At 38.5% G+C, this 23,710-nt stretch overlaps 1 protein-coding gene across 1 annotated transcript; it reads right to left on the reverse strand.

The window, feature by feature from the left end:
- Nucleotides 1-6,477: 6,477 nt before the first annotated feature.
- On the reverse strand, nt 6,478-19,076 carry taar1 (trace amine associated receptor 1). The gene is made up of 2 exons (XM_002935811.5): nt 16,008-19,076; nt 6,478-7,669 (listed from the first exon to the last, which is right to left on the reverse strand). The coding sequence occupies exon 2, from the start codon at nt 7,542-7,544 to the stop codon at nt 6,525-6,527; it is 1,020 nt and encodes a 339-aa protein (XP_002935857.1). The 5' UTR covers nt 7,545-7,669; nt 16,008-19,076; the 3' UTR covers nt 6,478-6,524.
- Nucleotides 19,077-23,710: the final 4,634 nt, after the last annotated feature.

Genomic DNA, 23,710 nt, shown 5'->3' on the forward strand with positions numbered 1-23,710 from the left:
AAACTTAAAGGTGTAGACCAGTGATCCCCAACCAGTGGCTTGAGAGCAACATTTTAGACGTTGCTTCCAGTGGCCTCAAAGTAGGTGCTGATTTTTTACAGTTCTGGCTTTGAGGCAAGTTTAAGAAGCAAGGAGACACAGTTTTACTCCAAACAGTTCACACAGGGCTAACAAATATCCAATCACAGGCCTTATGTGGCACTCCCAAAGAACTTTTTTTATGCTTGTGTGGCTCACTAACACTTTTTACAACTGAGTGTGGCTCACAAGTAAAAAAGATTGGGGATCTCTGGTCAGATTCAAATTAACGAGAAAATGTTATTTTATGGTTTATCGTGTAAAAACTTACTGTATGGGTGAGATTGAATTTGAGGAGGAAAAAAACCTCCTCCTTAAGTTCCAGTTTTCTCCCCACAGGCTACAATAGAGTTTTTATGTCATAAACAGTGAGACATCTGGCTGTATGGGAAAAATTAATTCACTCTGGCCCATATGCTTTATAAGTAATGTATGTAAATTAGATAATTATTGTTTTTATGGATTTATAGTGTTATGAAAATCATCTGTCTCACTACGTAAAGGAACCATGAATAAGCAGTCATGTATGTTGTTACATTTAGGGTCCATTATTATTAATTATTATTATTAATAATAATTACTATTATTAAATTAGACCCAGAATACAAAGACATGGGTTGTTTATTAAATACATACGTGGATATTACACGTCACATCACATAAACAGTGTAAGCCGGACCTTACTCTGGCACGTTTTGGAATATTTTCTTATTATCAGTGCTTTTACTAATGTTTGAACTGGCTTTGGTTCAGATGTACTGCTACATTAGCAGGATGTCTAAACATAGACAGAAGTAAGAAGTTGTATATCTTTGGTAAGCTGTTATCTTTCTAAATAAATGTTATAATGAAAGCAGCAACCTGGTTTAGTCATTCTATTTCTCTGTGGGTCTTTATGGTCATAAAAGGTTTTTCATAGTATTTAGTGGACTTTTTTGCATGAAAATAATGAATTTATCTTTCAGTGGCTTTACCAACTTTGGTCCTGCAGAATCTAGGCCATGGCACTGGAACAGTTCTTTGCATTTAGGAATCATTTATAAACACTGGGCAAATTTGCACCTGGGCAGTAACTCATGGCAACCAATCAGATGATTGCTTTTAATATTCAACCTGCAGCTAACTGGAAAAATTTAGCCCCTGATTGGTTGCTACGTATTACTGCCCAGGTGCACATTTGCCCAATGTTTATAAATGAGCCTCACTGTGGTCAGTCGGTTAGTTTTTGAGTCTTTTTACCGAGGTTAAAACTATCCCAAGGCAGGTAAAGACTGCTGAGATTTAAAAAAAATAAATAAATAACAGACAGTTACTGCAGGCTTCAAAGGTAGATGAGGACAGAAAGGGGTCAAAAGGGCTTGTAAATACAAGACACAGGGGTGATATATTTGTCAGAGAAGCATTTTTGATGATTTCCCTTAGGCTAGGGGTTTCAACTTCTATACTGGCCCCTAGGCCATTACATCACTGACAACAATATTCCTGTATATACATGCAGTCCTACATTCTGAAGCATTCAGGGACTCTTAATAACACAAACATACTCTTACACACACAGACACCCACAGGAACTAATGCATAGGAGGCAATTAGCTCTTTTTCATAGGGATACAAAAACACTTGTTTTTTCTGGACTCAAACACATAAGCTCTGGATTCCACATTCTACTTTAATATACACGTAGATACATTCTGGAACTCCAAATGTTATAGAAATACAACTCCAAGTGTTATAGAAATACAACTCCAGCCTTCTATAATAAATTAACAATTAAAAGAGGGTGATGTATTCCCCCCTCTGGGAGACATCATAGTACTTTATTTAGTAATGCTTTATGATACTTAAAGGGTAAATATACCCTCCATTTGATTTTGCGTACAGTTTTTTTTAATAAATGTAAAGCACTATTAAAAATGTGACTTGGGTTAATAGGCAACCAGCTAAATAAATAAATAAATACATACATGCATTTTCCCAAAAGATCATGTTATTGGAGTGATTTTTTTTTTTAGAATATACAGTACATTATTTAAAATATTTACCAATATTGTGCCACCTTTTATAAATATCTCTTGTGGGGACACTTGAAAAATTGGATATGTATGTAGCATACCTAAGGAGCACCCAACAAATACAATGGACCTGTAGATTGTAAGCTCTACGGGGCAGGGACCTCCATCCTCTTGTGTCTTTGACTCTTAACTTATTGCAACTGTATCTTGTATTTATTTGTATTTATTGTTATACTTTGTATTTATCTATTACCTTATTAACCCCCTGTTTGTATTAATGTATTCTACTGTACAGCGCTGCGTACATAAGTAGCGCTTTATAAATAACAATATACATACATACATACATACATAGGTATGGAAATGGGGAAGGAAAGTAGTGTGAGATCCTGGCTCTTAATAATGCAACCTGAAAAAACAGAGATGTGGCAGCCAAGGTCACTTTAGAGTTATAATGAGCACATTCACCTTCATATATTGGCCAGATTCAATTCCACAAGAAAATATTATTTAATAGTTTATAACATGAAAACTTATGGTTGAGTGTGATGAGAAAACTTTTCTCCTAATTCAATTCCATTTTTGTCACTAGACTTCAATAGAGTTTTCAAGTGATAAACCATGAGATAAGCTTTTCTCACTGACTTGCATTTGGCTTTTTCAGAGAATCTTTTCTCATCAAAACTAAATCTAGCCCTAAAGTTGAGAGGAGTTTTGTCTCTAGAAATTGAATCTCACCCTTAATGGAGAAAGAAAGGTAAAAATTAAGTAAGCTTTATCAGAAAGGTCTATGTAAATACAGCCATAAGCACTTACAGAAACGCTGCACTGAGTTCTCTGTTAAAAGATTTCTTGTGTCTGTTTTCCTCTGCTAGAGACATGCAGCTCTCTCCCCTCTCCTGCTCCCCCCTCCCTCAAGAATGCTAAGAACTCACTATCCCCCCTTAGGAATGTGGATCTGAGCCAATCAGCAGGAATCTGACTCATAGTCTAACTAACTGAGCATGTTCACTTGGTCTGGGTGTCTGTGCAGGAGTGAGGCATTATGGGAACTTTCTTTACATAGCTCAGCATTTTTTCTTCCTGTCTGGCTTCTGATCATTTGAACGGGAGATATATGGGGAGATTTAAGGGCACTATTGAGAGAACTGAATGTGTGCCTGCAGCTTGAGCTAATTTTTATTTATTAGTCTTTCCTTCTCCTTTAATTTGTCATATCTCCTACTTCAATTTTAGATTTTTCCATAGAACCTGATGCTCTATTAAATGAGTAAAACTAATCTCACTATTTATGACATGAAAACTCTATTGAAGTCTATAGGAAAAACTGGGACTGAATTAGGAGAAACGTTTTTTTCTTCTCAAACTCAATCTCGCCCAGAAGTTTTCATGCCATAACCCAAACAATATTGTTTCCTTATTGATTTGAATTTGGCCTATGATATATTAGTGTAATTGTGCAGGACATACTTAACTTGCAGGGCAGGGACTTCATTTCTACTGTGTTTCTTATCACATGGCTCTTAAAGGAGAATAGTGCCCTTAAGGCTCCCCATATTTCTCCCGTTCAGATGATCAGAAGCCAAACAGAAAGAAAAAACACTGAGCTGTGTAAAGAAAGTTCCCATCATGCCTTGCTCCTGCACCAAAAGCAAGACCGGTGTACATGCTCAGTTAGTTTGACTATGAGTCAGCTTCCTGCTCAAAAAGGCTTTCTCAGACTTTGTTTTCTCTAACCACTATTTCCATATTGTTAAGCTCCTCTTTAGCAATGAAGGCTGTTCTATAGGTCCAATGGACATAACCCATAACAGGTAAAGATAAATTAATAGGAGTGCAAGCCCATTTCAGTATTTGAGCAGTATCATCCTGGGCACTCAATATGCTAGAATGGCAGTTTTATAAAGCTGGGGGCTAAAAGCAATCGTACGTACAAATCAGGCTACCAAAGAAGCACATGCACATTACTGTTGACTACCATAGACAAGAATAACAGCAATCCAACTTCTGGTGCCTAGACTTGCAGGTTGGCTGTGCCCTTAATGTTTGGTCTGACGTAACCCCAAAAATGTAGGGCTTTGAAAAAAGTACTACCCCAGTGATGTTGAATTCTGGGATTGGCACAGCTAAAGTAATGAAATAAGCTTGAATTCCTGTCATTATTCATTAAAGTATAGTAGCAGTTAGGCAGCAGACAGCATTAAAATGCTGATAAACACTACAGTAGACAAATTGCCATTCTAGAGTGTGCCAGGGTAGCCATCTCTGCTGTAAATAGCCTCCAGACTGACATCTATTTACTCTAGAGAGCCTCTGCCTGCATAATGCAATAATTACTGTACCACAGTGCAATTCTAGTAACTTCTGCAGATAATCAAGTGTAATAAGTTAAATTCTGTAAGAATTTAGACATCTTTCACAACTGAACAAGCTACACCAGTTTTAATGCATGTGATTTTTTTTATATTTAGGTTTTTACTCTTGGCTCTGCAGCTGCTTAAAAGCATTTTATAAATGCTGGTTTTAAAACAGTGATGCAGTGTAAAAAGAAGCACATTTTATACTTTATACAAACTCTTCTATCTTTAACTTTATCACAGAAGAAAAGCTATTAAATGCACCAGTATTTACAAGAGAAGTATAAATATTTTTTTCATGAATAAAATACTCACACAATTTCTAAAATGCATAATTTATTTGTATATATATATTTGATTTATTTTTTTACTTTTCTGTAACTTGAATTTTCCAGAGAGACATTATCATCTTCCTTTAGTTTACAGTGGCTTGCAAAAGTATTCGGCCCCCTTGAACTTTTCCACATTTTGTCACATTACAGCCACAAACATGAATCAATTTTATTGGAATTCCACGTGAAAGACCAATACAAAGTGGTGTACACGTGAGAAGTGGAACGAAAATCAAACATGATTCCAAACATTTTTTACAAATAAATAACTGCAAAGTGGGGTGTGCGTAATTATTCAGCCCCCTTTGGTCTCAGTGCAGTCAGTTGCCCATAGACATTGCCTGATGAGTGCTAATGACTAAATAGAGTGCACCTGTGTGTAATCTAATGTCAGTACAAATACAGCTGCTCTGTGACGGCCTCAGAGGTTGTCTAAGAGAATATTGGGAGCAACAACACCATGAAGTCCAAAGAACACACCAGACAGGTCAGGGATAAAGTTACTGAGAAATTTAAAGCAGGCTTAGGCTACAAAAAGATTTCCAAAGCCTTAAACATCCCACGGAGCACTGTTCAAGCGATCATTCAGAAATGGAAGGAGTATGGCACAACTGTAAACCTACCAAGACAAGGCCGTCCACCTAAACTCACAGGCTGAACAAGGAGAGCACTGATCAGAAATGCAGCCAAGAGGCCCATGGTGACTCTGGGGGAGCTGCAGAGATCTACAGCTCAGGTGGGGGAATCTGTCCATAGGACAACTATTAGTCGTGCACTGCACAAAGTTGGCCTTTATGGAAGAGTGGCAAGAAGAAAGCCATTGTTAACAGAAAACCATAAGAAGTCCCGTTTGCAGTTTGCCAAAAGCCATGTGGGGGACACAGCAAACATGTGGAAGAAGGTGCTCTGGTCAGATGAGACCAAAACTGAACTTTTTGGCCAAAATGCAAAACGCTATGTGTGGCGGAAAACTAACACTGCACATCACTCTGAACACACCATCCCCACTGTCAAATATGGTGGTGGCAGCATCATGCTCTGGGGGTGCTTCTCTTCAGCAGGGACAGGGAAGCTGGTCAGAGTTGATGGGAAGTTGGATGGAGCCAAATACAGGGCAATCTTGGAAGAAAACCTCTTAGAGTCTGCAAAAGACTTGAGACTGGGGCGGAGGTTCACCTTCCAGCAGGACAACGACCCTAAACATAAAGCCAGGGCAACAATGGAATGGTTTAAAACAAAACATATCCATGTGTTAGAATGGCCCAGTCACAGTCCAGATCTAAATCCAATTGAGAATCTGTGGCAAGATCTGAAAACTGCTGTTCACAAATGCTGTCCATCTAATCTGACTGAGCTGGAGCTGTTTTGCAAAGAAGAATGGGCAAGGATTTCAGTCTGTAGATGTGCAAAGCTGGTAGAGACATACCCTAAAAGCCTGGCAGCTGTAATTGCAGCAAAAGGTGGTTCTACAAAGTATTGACTCAGGGGGCTGAATAATTGAACACACCCCACTTTGCAGTTATTTATTTGTAAAAAATGTTTGGAATCATGTATGATTTTCATTCCACTTCTCATTTGTACACCACTTTGTATTGGTCTTTCACGTGGAATTCCAATAAAATTGATTCATGTTTGTGGCTGTAATGTGACAAAATGTGGAAAAGTTCAAGGGGGCCGAATACTTTTGCAAGCCACTGTATAACCCTTGAGTTGTACCTTTTGGCCCACAGAGAGTGCCTTACAGTTCACTCTGAATATAAAATGGTTCTTGAAGAGTCTGGATGGAAAACCTTACCAAAAAGAATCATTCGTAATGCTCTCTGGAACCACAGATAGAAAAAAGCATAAACCATTGGATTAAAGGTAGAATTCAAATATCCGATCCATACAAATGCATCAATGACAATTGGTGGGATAACGTAGTTAATGAATCCATCAGTAGCAGTGCAGAAAAAGAATGGAGTCCAACAAATTAGAAAAACTCCCATTATTATACCCAAAGTCTTTGCTGCTTTCCTATCTCTGCTTCGGGACACATGCTGGTTTACTCCAAGAGTTATCTGGAATGGCATTTGGTTTGCTGAATCTTTAATTGACCTTGCTTGTCTCCTTGCTATTACATATATCTTCCCATAAACGCAAAGCATAACGAATCCAGGGATATAAAATGATACCATGGAGGCCACAAGACCTGAGGTTTGACTAAAAAACACAGCACATCCTCCAAAGCAACTGACCTGATTATAATAATAGCTTTCTGTTCCTTTAATATTTAACTCCAGAAATACCATTGTGAAGGCAAAAATAGTAGGCACCACCCAACTGGTAACGATCATCAGAGAAACAGAAAATACATTCATTTTTGTTTTATATCTCAAAGGATCACACACAGCAAAGTATCTGTCTACAGAAATGAAGGAGAGGTGGAAAATAGATGATGTGCTGAGCATAATGTCAGTACTGGTATGGACTTTGCAAAAGAGATCTCCAAAATACCAGCAGTTTTCCACAGATCTCACCATGCTGTAGGGCATCACACAACTTCCTAGCAAAAAGTCTACAGTAGACATGGAGAGGATTAGGTAGTTTGTTGGAGTATGAAGCTGCTTAAAGTGGGCAATAGAGATGATAACAGCAAGATTGCCGACCACTGTTGCTAGTATTGTGCTTACCATGAAGACATACATGGGGATCCTTATATTGTTTGACCACCCATTCTTTTCACAGGATCTGTTTATAGACTCATAGCAGTATTGTATCTGCATTGTTCCAAAACCTTCTTGAAAGGCTTCTTTTTTAACTGTGCTGTTTTCTAATTTAAAATTATATCTCCTGTTGTTGTACTTTGGGTGTTTTCTTTTTTCTCATGAAAATTCCATGCCCCAGAACACTGTATAAAGAAAAAAAAAATATGTAAAACACAAAATCATAAAATATATAATCTTATTTACTAAAGTTTGATCATCTTGGAAGGTAGAGCTAGTTGCATATGTGCCTGTTTGGTCAGTAAGCTGGTGAAGCTTCACTTTATAGCAAATCCATTCTAAAACTTCAATTCTCCAGCAGCTGTATAAGCAAGTGGATGCTTGCAATTAAATTGACTCTTGATCTTTAAAATGGAGTAAATTACTGTAGATTCACTATGTTCCTTTTTTATTTGTTTTGCTCTTTAAACACGTCACCTAACTCTTTAACCTTGTAAAGGACAGAGCTAGCATAAAATGAATTTATATTGTTAGGAAATAACAAATGTTAGTTGTGTTATCACTGTATTAGAACGAGATTGGGCAATGAAGGCCATTTAGATAGATAATAGACCACTTGTGTAATTACTTTATAAGCTTGGTAAATGGTTTACTGATGCGGCTGTTGCATATGATTCCATTTCTGAAAAAGCTTCATTTCTTCAATGCAGTCATGGCAATCATATCTAATTACTTATGCTATTTATGTTCATTGAAAAAGCAGAGCAAACACAAGTATCATTGAATGTATTATATTGTCATAATGTGATTCATGCAGACGTTATCAGTCACTGCAAGCCTGGCACAGTAAATCTCCATAAATATTTACTTTTACATCAGTTACACCCTGTCCTCATTTGATTTCATAATGTTGTAGCACGTGGTAGATAGCTAAACAAAACTATATACAGAGAACTGCATATGTAATGGAATAAAAAGGAGACTGGATTTATATGAACTATATGAGTGTTTCCGTTTCTGCCCCCTCTTGCCAGTAGTTGCCTATTAAGCCTTGTTGCCTACTGCCTTACTGTTGCATCGGACCTTGCTGAGAATGCTGCAGGAGCATTATTAAAGATAGCCCAGTGCAGTCAATTGCTGCCTAAGGAGGTACATGACCAGGCAGGAAAAAGCCTGCCCTGTAGGGTTTAATAGCAGGGTCTAGTCACAAGCTGCTGTGGGGCAGATCAGATGTTTAGGGGTAGATTTATTGTTAAGTGTAAAATTAGACCTTACCACAGAAAAAAATCACCAGCTTTCTATTTATTGCTATGGGATTTTTAGAAGTGTATCACCATTTAATAAATAACCTTTAAAATCCCATGAGAATTACATTTTCTGGCTTTACACTTTGATAAATATGCCTCTTAGTGTAGGCATTCATTTTGGATTGAGCAGTACCTTACCATGATGGTGGCACTTGCTGAACTACTATTTAGTTCTACTATTTATTTTAGTGCCCAGGATGAGGAGCATGGGGAGGAGTTGGGGAGCTCCAAGGCTTGAGTGGGAGGGAGAGAGATGGGAATCAGAGGACCTAAACAGAAGCCATAGTGCAGGGCACGGCAGCATCCGGCATGTCCCTTATAAAAGGTAGGGAGAGCAGCCAGCTCAAAAGCAAGCCGGACTCGAAGGCAGGAAGTAGTATCAGACATGAATATAGAACCCAGGTTTGGTGGATGAGTTGGTATAGGGTCTTCTCTCCTATTACTTTCACAGGCAATGATACATGAAAGCAGGAGTGGCTGAGAGCTGGATACAATGGAGGAATCAGGAGGAGCAACAGGATAACAGGCAACCAGGTGTGAAAATAGGCCATGACCGGAGGGAGCAGGGCTTTGGAACCCTCCCCAGCAGCCCACAGCTTTGGTTGAGGGGTTATTTCATGCTGGAGTAGTGATGTCAATGGAATCCTTTGCTCTCTGGGTTCTACATAATTACATAGGGTTAAAAAAAGACCAGAGTCCATCAAGTTCAACGCTTCCAAGTAAACCCAGCACACACACAAACCTATGTTAACCTATCTATACACTCACATACATAAACTATATATACAAACATGAATACTAACTGTAGATATTAGTATCACAATAGCCTTGGATGCTATGCTTGTTCAAGAACTCATCCAGGCCCCTCTTAAAGGCATTAACAGAATCTGCCATTAACACATCTCTAGGAAGGGCATTCCACATCCTCACCGCGAAAAACCACCTACGCTGCTTCAAATGGAAGCTCTGTACCTCTAATCAAAGGGGTGGCCTCTGGTGCGTTGATTGTTTTTATGGGAAAAAAGAACATCCCCTATCTGCCTATAATCCCCTCTAATGTACTTGTACAGAGTAATCATGTCCCTTTGCAAGCGCCTTTTTTTCCAGAGAAAACAACCCCACCCTTGACAGTCTAACCCCATAGTTTAAATCTTCCATCCCCTTTACCAGTTTAGTTGCAGTCTCTGCACTCTCTCCAGCTCATTAATATCCTTCTTAAGGACTGGAGCCCAAAACTGCACCGCATACTCAAGGTGAGGCCTTACCAGGCACCTATAAAGAGACAAAATTATGTTTTCATCCCTTGCCCTTTTTTCATACAAGACAGCACTTTATTTGCTTTAGTAGCCACTGAATGACATTGCCTGAAATTAGACAACGTGTTATCTACAAAAACCCCAGTTCATTCTCCATTAAAGTGGACTCGTCACCCAGACATAAAAAGCTGTATAATAAAAGCCCTTTTCAAATTAAACATGAAACCCAAAATCATTTTTTTATTACCACATCCAAACCCATTATAAAAGCATTTAAAAATCCCAGTTGTCAATCATATATTGCCTGCCCTGCCTCTATGCCTTAGCCGATCTGCAGATAACATCAAATGAAATGCCTGCTTCTGCTGCCCATGAAGCTGCTTGACCTCTGGTTGAGTGCGCCCTAACCTCCGATGGTTCCTTGAGATCTGTCTGGGCATAGGCTTGCTTGATAACCAGACATATCCATCTAGAAATTGTGGAGCTTGAGGCTGCTTCCCCTTAGGTTTGAATAATGGACAAAATCTCAAAACCACTCTGTCTGGAAAGAAGGCTGGGCTGTCCTTCCCAAATCTGGCAGCCTGTAACTCGCCCATTCTTTTTGATGAAGTGATGGCTACTAGAAACACCACTTTAATCATCAGGAATCGTCAGGAATCGAGGGAAATGGAGCTCATGACTGAAAATGGACCTGCCGAGAGCATACGCAGGACCAAAGAAAGATCCCAAGGAGGACATGCTGGCGGGTAGAATCCTCATAGCTGCCTTAAAAAAATGTTTGACTAATGGATGCAAGGCCCATCTGACTCCTGATATAGCTGAGATAGCTGAGACTTGAGACCTCAGAGTGCTAACACTGAGACCTTTGTCCTGGCCTGATTGCAGGAACTCCAGAACCATAGAATCTGAAATCGAATCTACTGAAGTAGGACCCGAATTGGCCCAAAAAATGTCCCAAACCTTGGCATACTTGGTGATGGTTGTAGATTTCCTGGACTGCAACAAAGTCTGGATGACCTTTTGCAACAGTCCCTGAGACTCTAACTTCTGCCTCCATGCCATGAAGGCCAATGACCCTGGATCCGGATGGAAGAATGGACCCTGGAACAGCATTAGATCCGATGCCGGCAACCTCCATGGTGGATCTATGGAAAGCTGCATCAGTTCTGTGAACCACGGTCTCCGTGGCCACGTTGGGCAATGCTTATCACCTCTGCTTGATCCTCCTTAATCTTCTGAATTTCCCTCTGAATCAGAGGGAGAGGAGGAAATAGCCCTGGACTCCTTGTGCCCCCCTGCTTCCTGATGTTGGCTACCGCCATAATACTGTCCGATCTGATCTTCAATCTCATCCCTCTCAGATGGTCCTAAAAAACCATGCAGGCTTGAAGAATCGCTCTTAACTCTAAGACATTTGACAACACTTCTGATGAGGGAGAGGGCCACCGACCTTGAGCTACCTCGGAGCCTAATTCTGCATCCCAGCCCAGTACCCATTTGTCTTCTATGGATTTTTCCCAGGCAGCCTGAAAAAAGAGAGTCTTCCCCTTAGAGCAGACCGCTGGGTTGCACCACCTTCATAATTGCTTTTATGAATTCTCAGCAACCTTTCCCTTGGAGAGGCGGAAGAAGCTTGACTGACCGCCCTTCCAATTGTCTTGTCTGCTTGAATCATTTCTAGCATGAACAACGCTCACAAGGGATGAATCTGGGCATAGAAAAATATTTTTTTTCTGAACAGCTGCTTGACTGCTACTCTCTTCTTTTGAGGTAGCAATTGACTCTTGCCCCCCAGAAGCTTTAGAAATGAGATCTTCCAGTTTCTTATCGAACTAGACCTGGGCTTGAAATGGTTGTGCACAGAGAGCTGCTTTAGAGGCCGTATCCGCCTCCCACGATTTGAGCCACAAGGCCCTCCTAGCTGACACTGACCTGAGATAATGACCTGGAAGCTAACCTGATCTGATCCACCTCCGAACAGACTAAGTATGTCAAACCCAATTTCAATTCTTTGAGGCCATCCAGAATTTTCGATCTGTCTCTACCCTCTCTAAGGGCTGAGTCAATGTTGTCTAACCATACCTCTATGGCCTTGGCTACCAAAATTTGGCAAAAGCAGGTTTGAGGTTCTCTCCCGCAAAAGAAAAAGCCTTTTTCAAGTCTGAATCCAGGCTTTTATCCATGGCGTCCTTCATTGCCGCATGATCTTCAATAGGCAGAAGTGTACTCTTGGAAAGATTCAAGACAGGAGCATCTACCTTGAGGATAGTGCAAATGTCCTTCATGTCCTCTTCCTTAAAAGGATACAATCTACTGCATCTAGGATGTACTGTAGACCGTTTAGAAGGAGTTTCCCATTCTGCCTTAATAAGGTCCATACACTCCTGATGAAGAGGAAAAGTCTGACCCTTGACCTTAGGTAAAGGTAGGAAGGATGAAGAAGCAGATGCCTGGCTATCATCTTCCAAAGCTAAAGAGGCGTTAACAGCTTTGATGAGAGGCTGCACAAGAGCAAAGTCAGAGGAAGAATGAAGTTCCTCTCCGTCATCTGATGACCCTGAATATAGATCTTCCGATGCCCAAACATCAAAGGTATCTTCCGATCTAAATCCAGATCCAAGTGGGGCCCTGCAGCTGGGATGAGACAGAAGCAAAAGCAACCTGCAAAATAAAATCGCAAACAAAATTAAGAACCCCTGAAGTGAGGTTCCTACACGCAAGTATCCTGAACACATCCCCTTAACTTACCAGGACCAAGCACCAAACTCCTACCACAGAATAAAACAGACAGCCACCATGCCAAGGCACCCCGATGATCACCCAGGAGGAAGGAAGACCTAAACCAGACCTAGATCTGAGCCTCCGGCTCCCCAGGATGAAAGCACTGCTTCCCTTTCATATCGGAACCCCAAGCCACAAAATCTGAATCGCCGTCCCTGCCACCAGAAACATGGCGGAGCAGTGCTATCCAGAACTGGAAGTGACCGCGAGATCACGCACCCGCATGTGCCAAGCTTCCAGGCCCCCCGGTGAAACTAACCTGCCGCTACCTCTGCCTGCTGCCTAAAAATGAATATGGGCTGGAGAAGGCACAGCTCCTAGCCGCCAGACACACTTAGAGAGGCAGGCTGGTAGGGCCTAAGCGCAGGGAGAGCAGCATCACGATCCCAAGGACCTGACCGAAAAGGTAAGCTGCAGGGGAAAGCCTGGAAGACAAAACCCCTCTCTCTGGGATGCTCACTAGCAAGCCCCTGCTTCCTTCCTGAAAAATGAAACTGACTCCTGAAAATGAGCGAGGAAAGGAAAGAACCCAAAAAAAGGCACCCGGCGGAGGTTCTCCTCCTAATTTATTAGTTAGGGGGGTTCATTGAGGAGTGGGAGGGGCTATCCCAGAGAGTATTGACATGAAGAGGACCAGGTAAAGTGGGCATATTTGGAGGACACAATCTTCTTTGCTTAAGGGCTGTGGTTGCCTTGGGCTGGTACAGAAGCCTAAAACATATACAAATACATATGTACAACATTTAACATTTTATTTAGCCTTTAGTTCCCCTTTAAAGGAATAGTAATACCAAAAAAAATTGTGATTTTAAATATTTAAAATGTAGGACCAGATTCAGTTTAATGAGAAAAGTGAATCGCTTCAATTCAATTCCAAATTTTCCCATAGGGCCAGATGCATTTCAAATGAAAAAAACTCATTTTACTTTTTATCACATGAAAACTCTATTAAAGCCTATGAGAAAAAAACTGAAAATGAATTAGGAAAAAAGTTTTTCCCCTTTGAATCTCGCCCATAAGTTTTCACGGGATAAACAAAAAATAAGGTTTCCCATTGTTTGGAATCTGGTCCATAATGAACTGATGCCCTACATTGATAAAAGATTGCTTCAGAGTAGTGATTAGTGAATCTGTCCTGCTTCACTTCGGCGAAAACATTTTGAAACTTCAGAAAATTTGGTCATCACTTCAGAGTTTATATAAATAAGCTGCTATATAGCCATGGGGGGGCCCATTCAGTCTGAAAAAGTATTAGGTTACATAGCAGATAAACTCTGTAGAATATAATGGTTTTCTACAGAGCTTATCTGTATGTTAATATGCTATTTAACATATGCCATTTAGCTATGACACATGTGGAAATTAGTCGGCCACAATAAATCTGTTCTACGTTAGTGACTAATCTCCTGAAAATGCTTTCTCTTCAGAAATAATGTAAATCACCAGTAAGGAAGCGTATACGGCACTTTGGTTTTCTGAAGTAGCCCAAAGTTTCCTTGAAACACAACTAGTTCTCTAGGCAGATCAGTTTATTGAAGTACAAAACACAGTTGCCTTACATGTTTTGTGTTCAATGAAACGTAACCATAGGCATTTGAACACGGACATGAAATACTTAGGGGCCGATTCAGTAAAGGCCAAAAAAACGAGTGTGAGAATTAACGATCGATTCACAAACAGGACTCTGAATTAAGCAGCGATTTTATTGTCGTTATTTATCTTGTGATGGCCTATTTTTAAGCAATATTATTTGATTCTTGATTTGATTCTTGATACTTGATTCTCTTCCTCACAATCCAACAAAAATCCGACTGCAAACTCCTTCTTGTCTTCACAAACGCTCACGAACTGCAGTGTTTTTTGAGTAATGCCTACTCCTAGTAGGTGTTAATATTGGCTCAAATTACCAAGTTATTTCATGCTTTTAACGCTTCAAATTTGTCTGTGAATTATGTTTTAGTATTATTTCTGTTAGATAATTATTGCAATGTGATGGACATAACGCTTTGTGATAATTAAGATTTTGATATGAGTCGTAACACATGCGAAATTTGATGAATTAATGAACACTTTTTAACGCAAAAAACTATGTGTTAAGTGTTAATGACCTTTAGTGAATCGGCCCCTTATAGTGATACCGACACTAAAAAAATACTTTTCAAACCTATTTTTTAAAAAGTTTAATTTGAGGTGTCAGTATCTCTTTAAGGCAACTGTCTGACTATGGTACTTCAGTAAATTGATTTACTTTTAGGATTCTGCCTGCTCAATGAGTGCCTACTTTTCATTCTAAAGTGTTTTTAAAGGTCATGTAAACCCCCCATAAAAAAGTAATCAGTGAACAGCCTCTTTGAAATCTTTAAATACCACCACTCCTGGTGGTCAAAGGTTATTAGTAAGGCTGCAGCATCCTCTTAATCACTTTGGATTTCTTCTCCTCCTCTAATTTACTCGGCCCCCTCCCTTAGGCTCTTGGCTAACTAAGCATGCTCAGTTCTTCTCAACTCAGGTTAGCCAATGAAGAGATGACACTGTTGGTTTCAATAGAAATTCTAGCTGTGCACTCTTCTGGGAAAAAAAAAATATTTTTTCTCCTATCCTCCTCTCCTGAGCTCAGCTTAACCTTTACAGTACTCAATCCAAGCAGAACTTTTATCAAAGTAAGTTCTGCCAGTGTAAGCCTGCATTCTTCATTGCATGAAATTTACAGTGCACCAGTGTTGTCACTGAAGATGTGTGAGAGGGAAAATGGCTGCCAGGTGAAAACTGCTCATTATTTTAGGAAAAGATGATGGTACTGGCGAAAGGAGGAGATGTATGAAATACAAATGGTGTGATTTGGATGAGGGAGATGTGCCCAACTTATATACTGTACATGATAGGAAAGTTTGTGTTGTTTTTTGGTACTGATCATAATTCAAACAGTACTGACACCATGACCCCCTGACTATGCTGGAGAAAGGTGCCATTGTGCAATTTTGTGATATGCAAACACTGTAGCACTGAGATATTTTGCAATTCCTCTTGTTCCATGTCTGTTATAAAATCTCATCTTCAATTTCATAAAATGTTATTTCAGCTCGATAACAACACAGTTTAGGGGAAGTAATTAAGAACAGCCTTTGATTATTTGGATCTTTGTTCCATTATTATACCATAATTGAATGACCCAAGCTTACCTCTGTGTTTTTAAGCTTGCATCTACGCATAATTGGTATTGAATGTAGCTTGGATAATTTTTTTTGTTTTATATCTTTGTCGGTCGTGTATACAAAGCATCAGCCTGATACATATCTGGAGTTAATGACGTATTTTTTTTCAGCAGTTTTTAGCCGACACATGAGGAACCTGATAAGATCCATTTATCACAAAGGTCTGTATGACATATTTGAAGGCAAACAGTCAGTTCCCATTGTTGGCTTTATATATACTGTGTAATAAAAAGGAAAAGATTTACAGAAAAAAACAATGGCACATTTATCAGAGTTCTTCTTTTATAAGAATGAGGTCTAAACCAATAATGTTAGCTGTTTCTAAACTAAATATCCCACCAGTTACTGGCTAACAGTGACAGTGACTGTTTGGCCTCATCAGAGGGCAAAAGCTTGACAGTTCTGGTTTCAAAAAGCCAGCGCAAGTGCTGTAAACTTGTCCAGAAACTGCATAATAACTTACTATACACTATACATATATTATGTTTTATTAGCTATGCCAACTTCTATGACATTTGTACCTGTCAGTTTTGCAGCCTCTTCTCAGCTTCTTAAATGGCTAATATTTAAACCGTCAAACTGCAATTTAACTTGTATGTATACTGTACATATCCAAATATCTTCATAACACGCAATAGCCATGAATTTCCTGTAAATTATATTCTTATAAACAGTGCTTAGTGATGTCATCAGTTAGAATCGGTGCTTAGTAATGTAATTCCTGTCACATGACTCATTAAAACATGTGTGTAAATATTATAACCCCTGTTCCATGACCTCCTTGGTGACATAATATCCTTATATTTTACAACAGGGGGTACATTATTCACTATATAATCTACAGTCTGCAGGTCATTTCTAAATCACAGAGCGCTCTGACATCAGAACTGGCAGCCAAGTCCACACTGTGGCCTGTGTTGTGCGCTTGGTTTGGGAATGGTTTTGTTGATCATGGTGCTAAGGAAGAAAGCTCCCAGTAGATTTTAAGTTAGCAATATACATTAATCTGCAGATTATAATGAATAATGTACCCCCCCCATACAAAAATATATGAAGATATTAGAAGTTGTCTGTGACCTGTATAAAAGCACTTGGCTTGCAGCCTTATGCTTTTAAATGGTCACTAAAGTTGCCCTCAAGATAGGGTGCTTAGTACCAGTCGAGTTATTAACTGGTCAGAAGAAGTGGAACTTGGGGAAAATCCAACATAACATTGGTATTGTCCCTTTTTTATGACAAACTAAGCTCTTTTCCTCCTCTGGTTGCTCCAGAAAGAGTACAGTCATAATGCTGGGTTTTGGGGACAGTTCAAGAACAAATAGGAGGGATGTTGTTTACATCAGCATTCAGACATTTGCATTTCCCCCAGGATTAGAGTAACAGCTGCATGAATAGTAAGCCATGCAAAGAAGAAGGATGGTTGAAGTTCCAAATAGGTACCGACTAGGTGGGGTAAGGAAAGGTTTATGACAGATTTCTGTAAAAATAAGATTGTGTCAGTATCAATTTTAGCATATGGACAGTCACTGAAAGCAACTTAGGGACATGCAGAATATACAGCAATATTAGTTAAAGTGAAATAGAATGGGACCTCACAGGGTCTCAAGAAAACAAATTCAAGCAAGTTAAATGGGTAATATTTGATGCTGACCATTTTATTTATGTGTACAAAAATGATATACAGTAAACGTTCACCAATATTAGTCTGCGTATGTCTATGGGTACCTAACTAGGTTGTGTATTTAGTGCTCCAGCACTTGATTATGCTGCACCACAGACTAGGATTTAAAATTTTATGCACTCATCATTATACCAACCAAACTGTATTTTAGTGTTCCCAGTCCCTGAATCCACAGAGCAGCTTAAATATCAAAGTTAGAAATTTATCACTATGTGAACCAGAAATAGCTAAATTGCAGCAGGAAGGAGCAACCTTCCAAGGCTGAAAACCAAACAGACAGTTGAGACCCGAACAGGTCTAAAAGAAACTGAACTTTTCGGGTCAAAACCAAACAGGTGGCAACCCTAATCAGATCAGCTAAAATAGGAGCAAACTGCACATTTTTTCCTGAGGAGTTAGTACCCTTTTAATGTTCCTTTATTGTTTACTCGTAATATTCATAACAAGGTTCATTAACTATAAGAGCAAAAATATCTGCCTACCTGGAGACTTGCTGACAGATTTCCCTTACATGATAATATTTTTATTTGTTTATACTAAAGTGGCATGTGGAATCTCATGTGAGATAATTATTAGGTGGTTATGATGCTTTAACACCTACAATTACTCCCTGTTGGAATTTATCAAGCGCAAAATATCCAGTGGGAAATCACATGCTTTGGCAAATTATTGCATATTATTAACTGCGTTATTAGAAGCATATGCTATTCTAATTACAGTTATGGTAGAAAACAATGTCATTTTTTGCCAATAATTGGAACATGGCATTTTACTTCTAGTAACATAGGCATTCAGAAAAAAATAAGTAGGTTGGGTGTTTCATTTTGAATTTACTGTATATCTGAAATAGTAAAACTTTTGCACTGGAAATTGAAATACATCCAGATCCAAGTTAATTTTTTACTGTTCAAATATTATGTTGTGCACTAGCTAATAGATTATCTTTTTACAGTAAACCACAGCCAACATATTGAAAATTCACCCTGGATATCATGGCACTTTGCTCTTATCTCTACCTGATAAGTTTGCCTGCTGCTGTTTTGTCTCGTTTGGGTTTCTAGGTGTTTTCCTATCTTATAAAATGTGGAATTTCTGAATGAGCACTCAGTGGTAACATCATTTACCAGACAGAAGGGTCAGTATTACAATCTGCTTTAGGGTCCAATATACTGAGCAGGGGAGAACATTTTTCTTGATTTCACTTCTAAATATGTTTACATATAACATCTAGCATATGAAAGGCATTTGTGACTGAGGATGGACTGAAAATTTTGACTCAAGCCTAAACTGAGAAAAATTAAGTTACAATTATTATATTAACAAAATATAAAAGCTTATACAGGTATGGGATCCCTTATCCGGAAACCCATTATCCAAAAAGCTCCGAATTACGGAAAGCCTGTCTACCATAGACTCCATTTTAATCAAATAATTCAGAATTTTAAAACTGATTTCCTTTTTCTCTGTAGTAATAAAACAGTACCTTGTACTTGATCCCAACTTAGATATAAATAATCCTTAGTGGATGCAAAACAATCCTGTTGGGGTTAATTAATATTTTATTGATTTTTTAGCAGACTTAAGGTATGGAGATCCAAATTACGGAAAGACCCCTTATCCGGAATGCCCTTGGTCCCGAGCATTCTGGATAACGGGTCCTATACCTGTATTAGCAACCAAATAGCTGCTAAAACTCCAAGCTGGAGAGCTGCAAACCAAAACTAAAATAATTAAAAAACTACAAATAATAAAAAATGAAGACCAACTGAATATTTTCTCAGAATATTACTCTCTACACCATACTAAAAGTTAACTCAAAGGCGAACAACCCCTTTAAATTCACAAACAGTGTATACATAGCTCACAGTTATACACACATCAATAAAGTTATACAATAAGTTTCTCTTCTAAACAATGCTCTTGATACATCCCTACAAGGAAAAATAACTGCTCTCTAACCAATTCTATGTAATCAGTTCAGTAAGTGATGCCTTTATGTTTTAAGCAATCCAGTATGGCAAAAAGATACTGGTAAAATAAATCATTTGCTGGATACAGTACTAATCCTTCCCATGTGAGGATTGAGGATTACCCACTACCCCTCCTTACAGACCCCCTGTACCGCCTGGTATGGTCTGTACCCTCTGTAGTTACACCATTGCATGTGAGATCATCAGTTAAGGTTTACTTCAGATAACTCTGTTTTTCTATGCCAAAATCCTCCACATTTTTAAAAAATGTTTAAAAAAACAAGTAAACCCCTACTAAATAAATACCATTGCTTAATATCTGTGACCTAAATATTTAACAGTCAAGCATTTGAGTTCCATGGGAAAATTGATCTTCTTGTTAGCCTTCTTTATTAAAGCCAATGCGCCACAGAGAGATTAATCGCCCGCAATAAATCTCTGCTATCTCCCTGACATGCCTTTACACCAGCAACAAAGGGAATCATGAGTGGAAATGCATATGCCTCATTTTGTTTTTCCAAAGTTGTACAAAGTTGACTGCAGGAAGAAACTTGATGTGCAACTTCGGAAATTCAAAGCGATGTGTCTACCTTTCCACTGCTATTTTGGAATTCAGCCAAACCCTGAATCCTTCATAAAAGACTTGGCTAAATAGCGAATCTGAATCTAATTTGTATATGCAAGTTAGGCTACTGAAGGGTTAACCTTTTTCAGCTTTCATGTTTACGAAAAGTCATGTTATTTTAAGGATTAAGGATTCGGATTCGGTTCAGCCAGGCACATGGATTCGGCCGAATGTGAATCTGCAGTCTTACATATTGGCATTCAAAAGCCAGCATAACATCAACCCAACAACCTCTTAAGCCAGAAAACTAAAAAGATCTTTGAATTGTAAAAGGGACATCTGCCATTCACTTGAAGGGCATTCACCTTGATTTTGACAGGATTTACCTGGCATATTTTTTTATTTGTTGCAGTTTTGTCGCATAATAAATCGGATTTTTGGCATAAAAAAACCTGAAACAAAAAACAAGGAATAGTAAATGCCCCCTTTAGTCTTTGAAGCAGATTTATCAAAATTTGGCTTGTGTTTCTTTGCACTAAAAAAAAATGCGATTTAGCTAAAATAACATAAATCGTGGAACACTATGGCCCCCATAGTGTCGTAAATTTTATGATCTGTGGTAGATAGAGGGTTAACTATGTCGATACTTAACTCAAGGAAAAATGGGTACTCTGGGTACTTGGTTTCTTCCCATTCTCAAAAACATACAAGGAAAGTAAATTGACTCATGATAAAGATGGCCATAGTGTGTGAATGCAAAAGGGACATTAGATTGTAAGCTCCATTGGGCAGGGACTGATGTTTGATTGTTTGATAATGTTGATAATAATTTATATAAAGGGACATGAAATATGTCAGATATATATATATATATATATATATATATATGGTAAAATAATAACAGGTCCCTAGTTTATTAGTATTAAAGGATAACTAAACCCTAAAAACGATTATGGCTAAAAATGCCTTAATTTATATACTGTATTGACTGCAGCAGCTGAAAGTTTCAGCATCTTAATATCAGCAATGATCCAGAACAACAAAATTGTCACAGGAGCTCCCCATCTTGGAAGCTAAGCTTAGGGGTTGCAGCAAATTATCAAACCTGCAAACCTGTCATATAAGCTGATGCTATAGGGCTGATTATTAATGTCTGATGCTAATTGCACTGGTTTCTGAGCTGCCATGTAGTAATTAACTGTATTAATTACTAATCGGCCTTTTAATATGACATATATTTTATAGATCAGTATATTGTGCATCAGTCCCTAAGCTCAGTAACTGCAACAGCACAGAGCATGTGCAATGAACAGGGCCGGAACTAGGGGTAGGCAGAAGAGGCACCTGCCTAGGGCGAAATGTTTGGGGGGAGCCAGGCAGGTATCTCTCCTGCCTACCCCTAGTCCGCACTACCTTGTCATTGCCCCCGCTGGTTGTCATTAAAAAAAAAAAAGTTGCACAGTGGGAATGAGAAAAAATGCACATTGACTTTTATGCTTTTGGAGTGAGAAAAAATGCCCTGTGGAAAGGCATTACAGGGGAATTAGCTGCTTGCGGTAGCAGAGATTTAACGTGGGTGACTAATCTCCCTTGGAAATTAGCCTAATGCTTTTGGAGTGAGAAAATGGCCATTGAAAAAGTTGCGCGATAGCTGCAGAAAAAGGGGAAACAGGAAAGATTTACTCATCATTATTTTGGACATGTGTGAAAACAGATCACGCTTTCAGTCATATTTATGCAGAAAAACTGAGGATTCAAAAGGGTTCACAGTAAAGCAGAGCTAATCCAGAAGCTGGATGTTGGATGGATGAATTTATTTATATAAAGCCACTGCACAAAATTGGATTTATGCACATTGTTTCACGAGTTTCTTTCTATTATACTTTGCAATTACTTTTTGTCAACCTTTGTACTAACATGTCTGAACATTCTAAAGGCATAGCTGCCTTACAGTTCCTTTTAATCTCCTCTCTCCTCTTCAAAACTGTTTCAACAGAAAGATACAGAACAGAAAATCCAGCACTATATGATAATGTTTTGTGCACAATGTAGCAATAGCTGCTAACACTTAGTTTGTGTCAACTGTGACACTGGCTCACAACACTAACTAAACAACTAAAACAAGTAGTAGTAACTCCTGCCAAAAAGATCCTCCCTATAACTCTAATAGTCTGTTTTTGCATGCTATACTATATTCCTCTTACTCCATTCAGTCTTACAGAGCATGTTTTTTTTTTTATTACAAAGGAACACTAATAACACAAAAATAACAAAACAGGGGATCAAAAGTATAGTAATATATAGTAATATTTTAATGCAATGGTACACAGGGTGATTGCAAAATGCTTGCGACTGGCCCTCCATCTAAATGGTAATTGCCTGCACCCTTTATATGTGTGCTGGAAGCTCCCACTGCTGCATTTCAAGGCAATAATCCTCTGACCAGCAAGTCTCTTATCATTTTGATTATCTCAAATTTTCTGTGTGTGGCAGGAGTACTCTATGCTTTTTACTTTCATATTTTATAATATAACCACACTGTGTTCCTTTTTGTAATTCTTAACAAAATGGGGTTTTGTTTTTAACCTCTGGAACATAAAGGTGTGATTTTAATGTTATTACTAAAGTTTGAATAATGACTCTTTCTCTGGGGTTTTCATCCATTCTGGGATATTTTTGTAGTTACATATATAATGTACCACAATAATCATCCATTTACTCTTCTTTACTCAGTTATTTATTTACTTTCTTACTTACTTTACTACTAGTTCTAGTATAAGGCTGTCATTCAGTTCAATCCACTTAACAATGTATTAATATAATGTACACACCATTACTGCAACCTATATTTAATATACAGGTACATTCAAATGGCTACAAGGCATCTAGGGAGGCTTGAGTAATAAAATTAGTTTTCTAAACATATTTAGGAATACTTGGCAGATATAATCAGACAGCAGAGATAGGGAGATAGATTATTCAGTAATTAGGCAGTTATATATCTTATGACTTAGTATAAGTTAGATACATTAATTATTACATGAAAATAAACGCACAGAAGACTCAAAAGGGAAACATAATATGTTTGTTGATAAAATCGAAAATTGATAAAATGCACTAAATTCAGTTTAAATATTAATTATATACACACAAAGGCACTATGACCAAAAAGACTTGGATTATTTGCTACCATTTCAATGACAAAAGATATCACTATATGTATTTATCAAGATGCATTTTCTTTTGAAAAACTGTAACATAGTTTTGCCCAGTATTTTGCCTGAGGCCAATAACTATAAGTTAAGGTTCATGCCTACCTTTTAAGAGATGAATTCATGATAACAAGCCTCCTCTTACTGAGCATTGAGCAGCTAGTGATAGTCCCACATAATATCTTCTTCATCTGGTACAAAACATCTTCTGATTCAAACAGACGGTAGCATTCATTTGATTG

Source organism: Xenopus tropicalis, chromosome 5, assembly GCF_000004195.4.
Source record: "Xenopus tropicalis strain Nigerian chromosome 5, UCB_Xtro_10.0, whole genome shotgun sequence".
Taxonomy (NCBI): Eukaryota; Metazoa; Chordata; class Amphibia; order Anura; family Pipidae; genus Xenopus; species Xenopus tropicalis.